The sequence below is a fragment of the Hemiscyllium ocellatum genome, chromosome 38, assembly GCF_020745735.1.
Source record: "Hemiscyllium ocellatum isolate sHemOce1 chromosome 38, sHemOce1.pat.X.cur, whole genome shotgun sequence".
Taxonomy (NCBI): Eukaryota; Metazoa; Chordata; class Chondrichthyes; order Orectolobiformes; family Hemiscylliidae; genus Hemiscyllium; species Hemiscyllium ocellatum.
The window spans coordinates 18,413,227-18,429,605 of NC_083438.1; the positions used below are offsets into that span (position 1 = coordinate 18,413,227).

The 16,379-nt window shown below is 43.7% G+C and overlaps 1 protein-coding gene across 1 annotated transcript in view; it reads right to left on the reverse strand.

Annotated features, from left to right (window-relative positions):
- Positions 1-189: 189 nt before the first annotated feature.
- LOC132833979 (uncharacterized) overlaps positions 190-16,379 on the reverse strand; it is a 38,708-nt gene continuing 22,518 nt past the window's right edge. Inside the window, exons 2-3 of the mRNA XM_060852689.1 lie at positions 4,780-4,939; positions 190-4,603 (exon numbers count right to left, since the gene is read on the reverse strand). Of these exons, the coding sequence (XP_060708672.1) occupies positions 3,759-4,603; positions 4,780-4,939 (1,005 nt within the window). The 3' untranslated portion in view covers positions 190-3,758. The remainder of the gene's footprint in view (positions 4,604-4,779; positions 4,940-16,379) is intronic.

Here is a 16,379-nt window from a genome sequence, read left to right on the forward strand (position 1 = left end):
TAGTGAGGACTGTCTTCCTACTGCTGAACATGTGTTGTGATGGAGTTAAAAAAAAATCAAATGACACTAGCTACAGCTTTGGGGTCTCAAGTATGCTACACCTCACTACTCCTGGAGGCTTAACATGTTTATGGAAGTGCACAAAGTACTGAGAAGATAGACTCAGGGTAGCAGAAAACACAGACAAGGTTTCTATATGTAACAAGTATTCTTATTATTACAAATAAATAGATTGTAACCACAGGTGAACAACTATAAATTGTCAACAAATAACTCTCCCTTCCGAAGAGCCCTCTGCATACACACACAGACACACGGAAGAAAATAGTGTTATGCATGGAGTGGATAAAGAAACGAAAATTGGGTAAGTGGTTCATTAGCCCATATTGTCAGGAAAAACCCCATAGTGTTCACGGAGGTGATCCTTTTGCTTGCCAGTATTTTCTGTTCTTTAATCTCTTTCTTCCAGGTTCTTTCCACTTCTTCACAGGAGGCAGAGGCAATTGGTACATTAGCTGCAAAGTCTCCGATCTACTAGTGATAGGTCACAGCTTACAGCAACTAGTGATGGAACATAAACTACCTTTCTTCGGTCTTTAGCTATTTTACTTGTTAGAAAGACACACTACTTTGTCCCTGCAGCAGTCTGAAGGCCTCTGCCAGTATTGTTCACACCCACAAGCTCTTCAACCTACCTAGAGCCAGTTAGTTGTTGTCATGCTCATAGCCTTAGGAATCCACAACTTGACAAAACCAGTTGCCAGCCAAAGCTCACTTTGCACATAGTCCCTGGACTGGCCCGTCTCTAAATTGCCTCCCCTCCTGCTTGAACAGATCGGCAGTGTAAGCACAACTTACAATACAATTCAGAAACTTGATTTTGAGAAAGTGCCACAATTCCTCATTCAATCCTTTTCTTTCAAATTTAGTCCATGAACAAAAATACACAAATATAAATGGATATTGCCCTTAGAAACAAGACTACACAGTGTTGAATATCAAGTGACCTCAAGGATTGGCTATTCTGGATACATTTTATGATTTGATTTGACTTATTGTTGTCACATGTACTAAGATACAGTGAAAAATTTTGATTTGTGAGCAGCATAGGCAGGTCATAACAAACGAGGACACTTGCTTGCATGAATGTTCATGGAAGTATGAAGCAAGCTTGATACCACACCTCCCTTCCATCCTCCCGTTCTATCTGCTGTCACAATTTCATGTTATTCCTCTTGAAATAAAAAAAAGTTCCCCTGATGTTACTGCACCAAATTTTCATTCTTATTCATTCATAAGATTTAGGTGGCATAAGCATATTGCCTGTCATTAACTACCCTTGAGTAATTATTGCTGGGCTAGCTTCTTCAACTGCTGCAGTACATCTGCTGTATGTGCACCCACAGACCTATTGGGGAGGGTACTGTCCAGGACTTTGACCCAGAGACACTGAAGGAACAATGGCGTAGTTTTTCAAGTCTGGATGGTGTATGACTTGCATTGGACATAGTAGGTGGTGGTGTTCTCAAATCTGCTGCCCTTTCTGCTCCAAAATAATTGCAGTGTCTGTGCATTAGCTCACACTCCTGATGAACTTTCTGCCAAATCGGACAAATCCACTTGCTGCAGTGTGCAGTTTTCTGCTTTATTAGCAGCTATGTGGCCAATTGTTTTATCATCCATCAACATTTTTGTTAAGTTTTCTCTCTTTGATCTTGGGTGGGATCTTTCGCTGGCAAGTGTTTGTTGCAGATCGCAAACTGTGGTTGGCTAAACCACTTGAGAGGGTAACCACATTGCTTTGGCTCTGGAGTCATGGGCCAGACACCCCAGATAAGAATGGCAAACCTCAAGAGGGCACATTCACAGTTTGGCTTTTAGAACTACTGACGATAGTTCCAGAACTGGTTTTGTGTTTCAGACTTATTAATTGATTTTAACTTCCACCGTGTTGGGGTTTGAAGCTGTGTCTCGACAGCATTAGTGTTATGGGGTGATGTTTTGGATAGGAAGGGAAATGGGAAGAACAGAAGATGGTAACTAGGTAATAGAAATCATTGGATGCATGTCAGGGTGAATGGTCTCTTTCTTCACTGTAACAATTCTGTGATTAATTCTATGAACAATCAAGAAATCAAAGATGTACAGCATGGAAACAGAGCGTTTGGTGCAACTCGTCCATGCTGACTAGATTTCCTAACCGAATCTAGTCCCATTTGCCAGGACTTGACCCATATGCCTCTAGTGAAAGTTAGGACTGCGATGCTGGAGATTAGAGACAGGACTGTGGTGCTGGAAAAGCATAGCAGGTCAGACAGCATCCAAGGAGCAAGAAAATCGATGCTTCGGACAAAAGCCCTTCATTGATGATTCCCAATCATTTTCCTGCTCCTCCGGATGCTGCCTGGCCTGTTGTGCTTTTCCAGCATCTCACACTCGACTATTCTCCAGCATCTGCAGCCCTCACTTTCATCTATTCTATTTTAACCTTATTGCGAATTCTCTGCCAAGGATGGCGACCTTGAAGAAGTTCTACTCCTCTCCGTATGCCTATAAACCCTTCCTATTCATGAAACCATCCAGATGCCTTTTAACATGTAACTGTATCAGTCCAACGCTACAGCGACAGGCCCTTTGGCCCAAACTGGTCCTTACCAATCAAAATGTCAATGCTAAACCCTTTTCCCTGCACTTGACCCATATCCTTCCATGTCTATGTATTTGTCCAAATGTCTTTTAAATGTGCCCGCCTCAAACACTTCCACTGGCAGCTCATTCAAAATGTTTATTACCCTCTCTTGTCAAAACATTGCCCCTCAGGTTCTCATTTATTCTTTCCTCTCCAAACTTAACCTGATGCCTTCCAGTCCTTGACTCCCCAACTTTGGGAAAGCGACTGAACACACTTAACCTATTCATGCTTCACATGATCTTGTGGAAATTTATAAGATCTCCCATCAGCCTCTTACATTTTAAAAGAAAAAAGTGCTAGCTTGTCCACTGAGTCCTGGCAACAACTTTGTAAATTTCTTATGCACCCTTTCCAGTTTAATGGTGTCCTTCCTACAGCAAGGTGACCAGAACTGATCACAATCCTCCAAATGCGACCTCACCAACATCCTGTACAACTGCGACATAACATCCCAACTTCTATATTCAGTGCCCTGACAGATGAAGGCCAGTGTGCCAAAAGCCTTCTTTACTGCTCTATCCACGTGGACACATTACCAATATGCCACATTCTCCTAAGCTTACACACCCGACATGAAACCCACATCACTGATACTGAGATACAAACAGCGAAGGACCCAGCATGAGTCCAGCAGAAGCTCGTTGGAAAGCAGTCCTTCCCATTCCCGAGTTGACCATAAGCTTGTTTGTTGCCATTGGGCGAACTTGGGTCCCACTGGGCCCCTTTCCAGTGAGCTTTTAACTGACAGACCAGACTGAAGCAGCACCCTACTGCGCCTGATGCCAGACATTCTCATGTCCTTCATCACCAATACAGGCACCCAGCAGACAAAGGCAGGGCTCCAAACCGGGTAACACTTTATTGATTCATATAAATTCTGTGAACCAACACTGTCACCCAGGTGGAGTTTGCATTCTGGTTCGGAAGTGCTTTCTTTGCTCCTTTTAGTGTTTCCACAAAAAAGGTGATTTCAGCAACACCCCCCACTTCGCCTGTCTACTCCCCCCAACAAACATCTCCCTCTTAAATAAGTGGCACTGGTACTCGGTCGGGGCTGGCGAGGTGCTTACGGTCGGCGATCTCGAAGAGCCCGGGCACAAGGGGCTCTGGCTTCGGGTGGAGATACCATCGCTGCCTCCGGGGCAGTGGGCGGTTGGGGATGCGGTGAAGGTGTGGACGCGCTGGAGTCCCGAGGGGGGCGGGACCGTGCCACTCCTGTCGCACCACCCTGTGCCCGGGCCTCGTCGGCGCCCCCGCTGGCCGGAGGCAGGGCAGACTCCAGGAGGCCGGTGACGCGGCCAAAGCCGCGGTCGATGCGCGCCCCCAACCTTTCCAAGCCTGAGGAGATGGTGCAGGCCAGGGCCTGGATGGCACTGGTCTGAGCCTCGATCAACGAGGCCAAGGCCGGTGCCACGGGCTCCAGAACGGGGGGCTTCACCGCCGTTTCCACTGAGCTAACCATGTGCTCCATGGCAGACTGCAGGGTGGTGATACCCTGAGGCAGAACGCCACACAGTATGGAAGCAGAGTCTTCAACACTCTCCGATAGGGTGAGGCAGCTCCGAGACAAACTGTCCAAGGCTTCCAGCAGTTGGTGGTGGACATGGAAGATCTTACGCTTGAAAGCCGGGCCACTCAATTCCGCGTCTCGGTGCTCCTCGGCATAGCTGGAGTCGGAGCTGGCCCTGTGGCCATCTGTCTCCTGCACTGTCCTTTCCAGTATGTTCAGCTCCTGCTCGCTGCCGCCGAACAATTCACCGCGTGAGGACTCTTGGAGTTCGCCCTCTCTCCCATCAGCCACACTGATCTCCGTGTTGTGGTACTGAAAGGACGGAGCTGGTGATGGCGCCTCGCCCATCAGGGGGCGCTCCTCCATCTCGTGCCCAGCCAAGCCCAGGTAATGGGACAGACCTGGAGGAAAAAAGGGAGAGGGGAGAAGGGGGTCAGCGGGCACCCGGGAGCCAGGGAAGGTAATAGCTGCACGGAGTGGCCACCCACCCACCCCCCTCCCCACCAATCCAGGGCGACCGCGCTTCCGACGCCACGCCTCAGCGAATCACGAGTGGCTACAGGAATGCAGAAGGCACCCTGCGAAACTTGGCCTCCAGCCTCGCCATTCTCGATGCTCCTCCGGCTGTAGATCTCCACAATATCCAGGGCCTCCTGCTCCATCTGGGTGGGGGCTTGGATGGAGAGCGGGCGCTCTCCACCGCCCAGCGGGTTCCTTGGTTTCTGCGCCAGCTTGTCCTGCGGAAAGAGCCGGGAACCCGAGTTAGTTGCTTTGTTTATTTTTTTTTCCCCCTACGTTCAGCAATGTTTGGAAGAACTTGCTGCATCTTCTACCTACGTTCCAGGCGTCGAGGTGAAATTCTCATTAGGCATTAGCAAGTTGCCGATTAAAAAGGGATTATTGCTTGTTAATTACCTTATTAATTCCAGATCTCACCACCTGAATTTTAGTTTCTTTGTTTAATTCACTCGCAAGATGGAATCATCGGCTAGGCCGGCATTTATCGCCCATCCCCAATTGCCCAGAAGGCAGTTAAGAATCAACTGTGTTGCTGTGGGTCAGGCCTCACATGTCATAGAATCTCTACAGTGTGGAACAGGCCCTTTGACCCAACAAGTTCACACCAACCCTCCATAGAGTAACCCACCCAGACCCATTTCCCCACCTTATTATCCTTATATTTTCTCTTGACTAATGCACCTAGCCCACACATCCTTGAACTTCTTGGGCAATTCAGCATGGCCAATGAACCTAAACTGCACATCTTTGCATTGTGGGAGGAAACTGGAGCGCCCAGAGGAAACCTACACAGACACGGGGAGTGTGCGCAAACTCCACAAGGACAATAGCCAGAGGCTGGAATCGAACCCAAGTCCCTAGTGCTGTGAGGCAGCAATGCTAACCACTGAACCACCATGCCACACCATGTAGACCAGACTGGGTAAGGATGGCAGTTTCCTTCCCTTAAGGATATGTGATTCAGATTGGATTTGTCTGACAGCCAACATTGAGTTAATGATCATTAGACTCTTAATTCTGGATTTTTAAAAAAAAATTCCATCACGTGCCAAGGCAGAGTTTGAACCAGTGTCCATGGAATATTACCTGGGTCTCTTGGATGAACAATCTAGCGCTTATCCTACTACCCTCCCCTAACCTCCATTCCCCTACTGCCAGTATGGCCAGCTGCTGTGAGTCAGATGCAGGGAGAGTGGAGCAGGATGGCCTGGCACAGATGGCACACAGCAGCAGTAGCATCCACAAATGGAAAAGGGAGCTTTTCACAGAATCACCATCTCCACCGTGCAGATACAGGTCATTCAACCCATCGAATCTACGCTGACCCATTAAAGCACATCCCATCCAGACAGCCTCTGCTCCTGAATTGTCAACATGGCTAACCCACCTAGCCTGCCACATCCCTGGACACACCACTGGGCAATTTAGCATGGACAATTGACCTAACCTGCACATCGTTGGATTGTGGGAGAAAACCGCAACATCCGGGAGAAACCCACCCAGACAGAAAGAGAATGTGCAACCTCCACAGTCAGTCGCCCGAGGTTAGAATTGAACCACTGTCCCTGGTGTTGTGAAACAGCAGCGCTAACCACTGAGCCACTGGGCTGTACGTTCTTGTGGAAGGTCAGTGACCTGCAAGGTCAACTCTTGCTTCCCTCTGCAAGAACTGTTGGCATTTACCAAAAGTGGTCGAAGTTGGATAGATTTTAGCCATAACTGACAGAAAATACACAAAGCCATCACACACAGAGGCCAGGAAATTATTGGGCGTGTGAAGGAAGTTGGAGATTTGGAAAGTGTGAGTATTTGGTGCAGTGAGGCCATCCGCCTTGAATATTTATCAAGTGGTTCATGCTAACAAGACAAATTATCTTCAATATCTGTCCCCTGTTTAATGTTTGTAGCAGGAAGGATGAGGGAGAAACAAAACAAAATAAGAATTTGAAAGAAACATGGTTTCAGCATAGACTGAGTTAAGGGAGACCAATGTCTGTCTGAACTGAAATATGTGGGAGTTTGTGATTGTAAGATTAGCTTCCTTGAATGCCTCTGATGCAGTTACCTTGAATCTGAGGGCAAGTCCTTTTTTTTAAAAAAAATTATCCCAACATGTTGGCAAAGCTGATCGTGCCAGCATTTATTGACCATCCCCCTAACTGCCCAAGGGAAGGTGCTAATGAGGCACTCAAATACTGCAGTCCATGTGAGATGTTGTGGTTTAGATTATCTTTAACCCACTCACCAGCTCGCTATATTCATAAATGAATGGGAACCCAGTATTAATAACTCCTTTACTAACCCACTTGTTCATGTTTCATTCATGCATAACTCCCCACTCGAACACTGTTTCATTCATTCATTAATAAAATTCCAGTCTGTAATTTATTTTACAATCATAAGATATAGGTTTTTTTAAAATTTTGTCTAATCAAAACAGCCTTTTCAAGCCCATTCACACCTTATCGACCCTTGCTACCTCTGACTAAGTGTAGCATACAGACCAATATCATGACTGCCATCAAGTCTCCATGAAAGGTTATAACATTAATCAGCCCTTGTCAACCGTCTCTCAGACCTGAATAGATTACAGGACAAACAGTTTCCCTAATTAGTATGCACTTGTTAAAATATCTTTTAAACTGGGCCATTATCCCTTTAAGAAACCGTCAAAGCAGGGCTTCCGTGAAATCGCGTGAATGAATGAATGAAACTCACACTGGCAAATAACAGACAAACCTCACAATCCAACTGCGATAATCAATTTAATAAACTTTATTCTTTTATTAGATACAGGTACAATTTCTAACTTAGAGCACTTGTTCACTAACTTAAAAGACAGAAGGACTAACACTTCTTAATTATGTAAGCAGACTGGACAGACACTCAAAACTATCAGAAGTAGCAGCCAGTATTTGACATGCTTTAACCTATCTCCCAGGACAGAAGCCCCTCAAACCTTTGTGTACTATAGATAAAACAGTGTAACATATATTAAAATTCCATTACTATGGTAAGAATTGTGCATAAAAAGGCTCGTGTGAGAACTGTATTTCAGGATTCTATTGCTACCTTGAACTTGTGCTACTTGCGGTTTCTGAATAAAGAAGCTAATTTTGCCACTCACTGATTTTGATCATTATTTGAACATGATGCCATAATGCCCAGAGATTTTAGTGTTAGGAATTTCAGGATGTTGACCCCCAACAGTAAAAAAAAACTGATTTAATTCCATCGCATTATCCCTACTTGGGACATCATTATCACTTCATTGCTGCTGGATTAATACCCTGGAACACTCTTCCGAGCAAGTGTGGGTGTTACAACAGCACAGTGACTGCAGAGCTTTAAGAAAAACACTTCCCATCACTTTCTCAAGGGCAATTCAGAATGGGTCACAAATACTAGCCTTGCCAATGATATTAACGTCCCAGGAAGTGATGTTAAAACAACACAGAAGGGTCATATAATGAGAGAGCTACAGCTCAGAAAAAGGCTTTTTAGCGCATCACATCTGTACCAGTCAAAACAACGACCTAACAAGTAGATAGGACAGTGAAGATGGTGGTGCTTGGTTTGCCTTTACTCATCAGTGCATTACGTATAGGAGTTGGGAGGTATGTTGCAACTGCACAGGACATTGGTTAAGCCAGTTTTAGAATGCTGTGTGCAATTCTGGTCTCCCTGCTACAGGAAGGATGTGGTGAAACGTAATGGTTTAAAAAAGATTTACAAGGATGTTGACAGGGCTGGAGGGATAGGCTGAATAGGCTGGGGCTATTTTCCCTTAACATCGGAGGCAGAGGCGTGACCTTATAGAGGTTTATAGAATCATGAGGGGCATGGATAGGGTGAATAGACAAGGTCATTTCCTCAGGGTGGAAGGGTGGAGAAGTCCAAAACTAGAGGACATAGATTTAAAAAGGATCGAAGAGGCAACTTTTTCCATGCATAATGTTGTGTTTGTATGGAATGAGTTGCTAGAAGAGGTATAGTTACAACATTTAATAAAGGCATCTGGATGGGTATACAGTACAAATATGAAGGGCTTAGAGGGATGTGGGCCAGGTGCTGGCAAACAGAACGCGATTTATTTAGAATACCTAGTTGGCATGGACAAGTTGGACCGAAACATCTGTCTCCGTACTGTGGATCTCTGATGCCAACAATGCAAATTCCATTTTGGAGCACTTGGCCCACAGCCTTGTCAAGTTTTTTTTATTTACTCATGGAATGTGGGCATTGCCAGCTGGCCAGCATTTATTGCCCATCCTTAATTGCCTTTGAACTGGGTGGCTAGCTTGCTCAGCTATTTCAGAGGGCACATGAGATTTAACCACATTGCTGCACACCTGAAGTCGCATGAAGGCCAGACCAGGTGAGGATGGTAGATTCCTTCCCTGAAGGACACTAGTGAACCAGATGAGTTGTTGTTGTCAATCAACAGTTTTCACGGTCTTGAGTAGAATCACAGAGACGTACAACATGGAAACAAATTCTTTGATCCAACTCGTGCATTCCGACCAGAAATCCTAACTTAATCTGGTCCCATTTGCCAGCACTTGGCCCGTATTCCTCTAAATCCTTCCTATTCATATACCTATCCAGATGCCTATTAAATGCTGTAATTGTACCAGCCTCTACCACTTCCTCTGGCAGCTCATTCCACACACAAAACCACTCTCTGTATAAAAGAGTTGCCCCTTACGTCCCTTTAAATTTCTCCCCTTTCACCCTTAACTTATGCCCTCTAGTTCTGGACTCCCACACCCCACAGAAAACACTTGGTCTGTTTACCCTATCCATGCCTCTCATGATTTAATAAACCTCTATAAAGGTCACCCCTCAGCTTCTGATGCTCCAGGGAAAACAGCCCAGCCTATTCAGCCTGTCCTTGTAGCTCAAACCCTGGCAATATCCTTACAAATCTTTTCTGAACCCTTTCACATTTCACAACATTCTTCTGATAGGAGGGAGACTAGAATGGCATGCAATATTCTAAAACTGACCGAACCAATGTCCTGTATGGCCGCAACGTGACCTCCCAACTCCTAAAGTCAATACACTGACCAATAAAGGAAAGCATACCAAATGCCTTCCTCACTGTCCTATCTACCTGCAACTCTACTTTCAAGGATCTATGAACTTGCACTCAGAGGTCTTTGTTCAGCAACACACCCCAAGACCTCACCATTAAGTGCACAAGCCCTGTTCTGATTTGCCTTTCCAAAATGCAGCACCTCACATTTATCTAAATTAAACTCCATCTGCCACTCCTGAGCACATTGGCCCATCTGATCAAGATCCCGTCGTACTGAGGTAACTTTCTTCACTGTCCACTCCACCTCCAATTTTGGTGTCATCTGCAAATTTACTAACTGTACCTCCCATGTTCACATCCAAATCATTTACATAAATGACGAAAAGCAGCAGACCCAGCACTGATCCTTGTGGCACACTTCTGGTCACAGGCCTCCAGTCTGAAAACCAACCCTTCATCAGCACCCTGTCTTCTACCTTCAAACCAGTTCTGTATTCAAATGGCTAGTTCTTCCTGTATTCTATGAGATTTAACTTTGCACAACAGTATACCATGAGGAACCTTTTCAAACGTCTTACAAAAGTTTATATCTCACATCCACCACTCTGACCTCACCATACATCTTTGTGACTTCTTCAAAAATCTCAATCAAGTTCGTGAGTTATGATTTCCCATGCACAAAGCCTTTCCAAATGTGTAAATCCTGTCCCTCAGGATTCCCTCCAACAACTTGCCCACCACTGATGTCAGGCTCATTGGCAGTTATCTGGCTTTTCCTTACCACCTTTCTTAAATAGTGGTACCACATTAGCCAACCTCCAGTCTTCCACTGCCTCACCTATGACTATCAATGATACAAGTATATCTCAGCAAGAGACCCAACAATCACTTCCCTAGCTTCCCACAAAGTTGTAGGGTACACTTGATCAGGTCCTGGGGATTTATCCACATGTGTTTTAAGACATCCAGCACTTCCCCCTTTGCAATATGGACATTTTTCAAGACATCACCATCTATTTCATCATATTCTATACCATCCAAGTCCTTATCCACAGTAAACACTGATGCAAAATACTAATTTCTGCCCCATCTCTTGCAGTTCCACACATAGGCTGCCTTGCTGATCTTTGAGGGGCCCTATTCTGTCCCTAGTTACCCTTTTGCTCTTATTGTATTTATAAAATCCCTTTGGATTTTTCTTAATCCCATTTGCCAAAGCTGTCTCATGTCCCCTTTTTGCCCTCCAGATTTCCCCCTTAAATATACTTCGACTGCCTTTATGTGCTAACGATTACCTTGATTTCTGCCTTCTATACCTGATGTGCATCCTTATTTTTCTTAACCAAAATGTCAATTTGTCTAGTCATCCAGCAGTCCCTACACCTACCAGTCTTGCCTTTCACCCAAACAGGAACATACCGTCTCTAGGCTCTTGTTATCTCATTTTTGAAGGCTTTCCATTTTCCAGCCATTGCTTTACCTGCTAACATCTACTCCCAGTCAACTTTTGAAAGATCTTGCCTAATACCATCAAAATTGGCCTTCCTCAAAAGTTCCACTTGTAGATCTGGTCTATCATTTTCCATCACTACTTCAAAACTAATAAAATTATGGACGCTGGCCCCAAAGTGCACCTCCACTGACATCTTGGTCACCTACCTGGCCATATTTCCCAAGGATAGGTCAAGTTTTGCAGCTTCTCTCATAGGCATATCTACATACTGAATGAGAACATTTTCTTGTACACACAAATTCCTCTCCACCTAAATCCTTAACACTATGGCAATACCTTCTTAATTCCAGAAATTCTGGTTACAAATTCAACAACCTGTCATGGCAGGATTCAAACTCAGGTCTCCAGAACACTAGTTGAGTTTCTGGATTAATAGTCTAGTGATAATACTATGAGGCCTTTGCAGTAACATAATATCATTCATTTGAAGAATAAGATTGAGGCTTTCTACATCTACCATTCTTACAGGTAGTCAGTTCCAGATGCCCATCACACTCTGGGTAAAAATGTTTCTCTCACATCTGCTCCAAACCTTCTGTCCCCTCCCTTAAATGTACGGCCCTGGTCAATAATCCAGCGACCAAAGGGGAAAAGTTCCTTCCTGTCTACCTATCACAAAACTTTTTTTTTAAAAAAGGTTTTGTGATTTACACATGAAAGAAGTGAAACTATCACTGTATTCTAATAGATGAAAGGCTTAACAGACACTCAATTTTTCAATGTATAATTTCAGTTACATCACACTGTAAATTTTTGCTATAAATTCTGTGTTACGATTGAGCCCTCCAATATCACCTGAAGGAGCATCGCTCCGAAAGCTAGTGTGCTTCCAATTAAACCTGTTGGACTATAACCTGGGGTTGGGGGGTGGGAAGGGTAAATCCAGAATAATCTACATAAACTGATCATATTCAAGAGGTATGACATACTTGCTGTCAGTCAGTACTTGGGAAAAAAGACTGATATGTGGACAGCTAGATTGGACACAAACGAAAATTGCTGAAAAACTCAAAGTTAATGTTTTGGGTCTAATGACCTTTCCTCAGAACTGAATTCTGAGGAAGGGCCACCGGACCTGAAACATTAACTTTGATTTCTCTTTACAGATACCGCCAGACCTGCTGAGCCTTTCCATCAACTTCCATTTTTATTTTGAGTTACAGCATGTGCAGTTCTTTCAAATTTTATTTAGCTGGATTGGATTGCCTGGCACCTTGGCATGCGAGGATATCCAAAAGGAAATGATGGAGAAGTTTAATGTATTTACAGTGGTTAAAAAAGTAAAGGCCTGTGTTCATTGGAGAAGACATCGGATATAAGGATGGGCAAGTTACGCTGCAGTTCTGCAGAATTTTGTTTAGGCCACACTTGGAAAATTGTACAGGAGGATGTAAATGCTTTGGAGAGGGCACAGAAAGATTTACCAGGATGTTGCCTGGTATGGGGTGATCTTAGCTATGAAGGAAGGTTGGGTTCATTTTCACTGGAATGCTGGAGGTGGAGGGGTTACCTGATAAAAGCTTATGAAGACTGTGAATGGCAAGGATAGAGGGGAAAGTAAGAGGCTTCTTCCCAAGGTGGAGGGGTAAATTACTAGGGGACAGAGGTTCAAGGTGTGGGGTGGGATTTTTAAAAAAGAGAGATATGTGAGGGCAAGTTTTCACATAGGACGGTGGCGAGTGCCTGAAACATGCTGCCAGAGGTTGCGGTGGGACCAGACACAATAGCAGCATTCAAGTAGCACGTGGATGAATACATGAATAGGAAGGGAATAGAGGGATCCTGTAAGTGAAGACATTTTGCATATGGAAGAGCAAAAATGTATGGCAATAGGCTTGGAGGGCCCAAGGGCCTGTTTCTGTGCTGTATTATTCTTTGTTCGAATTCGCCACGTCTAGCAAAAAAGGGGAGTCAAACCTACATGAATAAAATGGTTTGAAAATCTCCATGATAATTGGCCTATGCCACAAGGACATATAACTGCCCTGCAGAAGAGTTTAAGGAGTTTTCTGCGAGAAAGCTACATCTTCAAAACTGGCAGTTAAAGGCTAAATGTGACAAGGAGCAAGTCTGATCGGGCAGCAAGCTGCAAACTTGCAATATTTTGGACAAAAGAATCTAAAAGAATCATCGATAATATCACATTGTACACCTGAAGCACAAAAGTCTGTAAAAATCCAAAACTAGAACCCTTAATTAGAAGAACTTGGACAGCACTGCACGTGGCTCACATCTTGGACGCTTCCAGAAAATGACATTGTTTGTTGAAATTGTAGCTAAATTCCACTATTGATTAGATAATAGCCAAGTTAAGTTGTGAGGCTGAACTTGTTTACTTGAGGGGTCTTAGTTTGGTTGCTACATGTAGTAAAGTTTAAATCATTGTTTCAGTATTCGATTAACTGAGATTTCTTAATAAGTAGCCAAATTAAAAAAAGGTAACTAGTGTAATTTATCCACAGCAGAACATATTCAATAACTGAGCTTCCACATCCCTCTAGAGTAGGGAATTTCAAAGATTCACCACCCTCTAAACAAAGAAATTCTTCCACATCCTCGTCCAAAGTGGACTACCTCTGATTCTGAGGCTGTGCTCCCGGTTCCAGACTTGCTCAGAGTCAAGAGAGTGTTGCTAGGAAAGCACAGCAGGTCAGGCATCATCCGAGGAGCAGGAGAATCGCCGTTTCAGGCATAAGCCCTTCATCAGGAATGGTGAAGTGCTGATGAAGTGCTCATGCCCGAAATGTCAATTCTCCTGCTCCTCGGATGCTGCCTGGCCTGCTATGCTTTCCCAACACACTGTCGACTCTAATCTCCAGCATCTGCAGTCCTCACTTTCTCCTCCAGACTTGCTCAGCCTGAAGAAACATCCATCCATTGAGAGAGTTTACACAATTCAGCTCACCTCTCATTCTTGAAAACTGTGGAACATAAAGCCTCCATTTCTTTGAGCGCTCCTAAAAGTACTGTCCCAATTTCCACTACACTCTTGTGTGGGAACTTTGTCTTTCCTCAGGCAAGGGGAATAGAAACTGCAGACAATACTCCAGCAGCAGTCTTCGTGTCCCTTACAACAGAAGCAAAGCTTCTTGGCTCTGGTGCTCAAATGCTCTTGTCATAAAATGCAAAGTATTAGGTAAGTGGACCAAATAAATGCATAAAATAGGAGGGAGGAATGGAATGACCAACAAGTGCAAACATTTAAAAGATGATAGCTAATGTAGAAACAAGTCCGCTCATAGTCAGAACACGCAAAACAACATCCACTCAGTTACAAGTTTTCCAAGGAAGCTGTGCGAATTTGGTTGACAAGGACAAGAGGCTTAAACCAACAAAAGATGAAAATTAAACATGGACAATGAAAAAGGAGTAAGCAGAGAGTGGGGACTTTTGGGGGTAAAATTAAGGAATAGTCATGGAGCAGAGTATAAAATGGGAGACTGGACAAGCATGCTGCAAAAGCAGAATGGTATTAATGGTTGGGTTTCCCTTTCAGATAGGTGGAGACAAGCCGGCCAGCAGAAGTCAGAAAGGTCACGAATTTTGAGTTTGCCTAGAACTTTCATTGGCAGTATGCCTTGCAGTCAAAGATAGGACTCGCTCAATTTAATAACAAGGAAGAAAACAGTTGCACAATTGATTGATTGATGGCCACAGTTTTAAAGGAAGTCAGTAACGACATTACAGACATCCTTTCTATGATGTTAGAAATTTCACTCTGCTTGGGAATCCTTCAATTAGATTGGAACATGATGCATATTTTGAAGCAAAATGAGAAAGAGCAACCAGGGAATTCAGGGCCAGTCGCCTAATGTTCATTGTTGGGGAATTACTAGAGCCTGTAATTAACGGTAGTGTTACAAAATCGAAAACATGTATGGTCATGATGATAGAAAGTGCTTTTCTGAATTTAAAATACAGCCACAGTTGCGAGTTAAAGGTCAGGCTATTCTAGATGTAACAATTGGCTGTTGAATGGATCCCTGAGTTTTGGTTGTTTTGACAACAATTTGAATTTAACCAGTTAGTTTAAATTATGCCCAGGATACCAAAAGCCATTGGAATTTAAATTTTATTGTTTTTGACACCTGAAAACCAACCAAATTATAAGAATTTAATGTGTCATGGGGGTATAGAAACACAGTAGTTTGAAAATTAAGGGACAGCAACTACCATTGAAAAGTGAGCAACTGCTGTAGAGCTGGACAGCAAACTGCCCATCTAACATTTTGTCCTCAAAGAAATTAGAGGACAATCTATCAAAAAGGTACCTTTTCACGTGAAACATTCTCAGAGTAAAAAAAAGAAGACGATGACCCAGGGAGATTAGCAGCTGGAAGAGTCAAAATGCCAAAGACACCAGACACTGTCATCTTGAGATTAAGTCAATGTAATGTTTACTAAGTGTGTTATTGGAACAGTATATTATTTGTATGGAGTTGGGGTCAGATAGTAAGTAGTAAGAAAAAGAGGGGGTCTTGGATTTGCAAATAGTTTTTGTTTAATGTTCACTACTGGAGTTAGAAAAAGTAAATTGTTTTTTTTAAATTGTGGAATTTAGGAGCTCTCTGTCACTCACGTACATTTTAAACCAATTACGAGGCAAGACGAGCTTTGCTGGGTGTTTGATTTTAAATAACAGAGGAGTTCGACCTCTGCGTTGTAATAGAAGGTATCATGAACCTTTCTGCTGATCTGAGAGCTGGCGTGGATTTGTAAAGGGTCTGATGCCTGACAAAGCTTTTATTTTGAAGGGATGGCTAAAATGGTGGACGGCAAAATATCTGTGGAAGTTTTCAATATGGATTTTGAAAAGACACTTGATGAAATCCCTTGCATGAGTCTGTTAACAAATGTGGTGCCCACCAGACTGAGGAAAAATCATTGACTTGCTTAGGGAACTGATTTGATTAGCAGGAGACAGTTGGTATGGAAAATGGACAGGCACTCAAATTGGCAGAAAAGACAGACACCACAAACATCACTGTTGGACTCCAAATAGACACTCTATTTCCTAACAACCAAGTTGATGGGCTAGGAGTCCACATAGATGAGTTTGCCTATACCTCAAGATGGGAGGCTTTGTAAGTACTATCAATGGAAA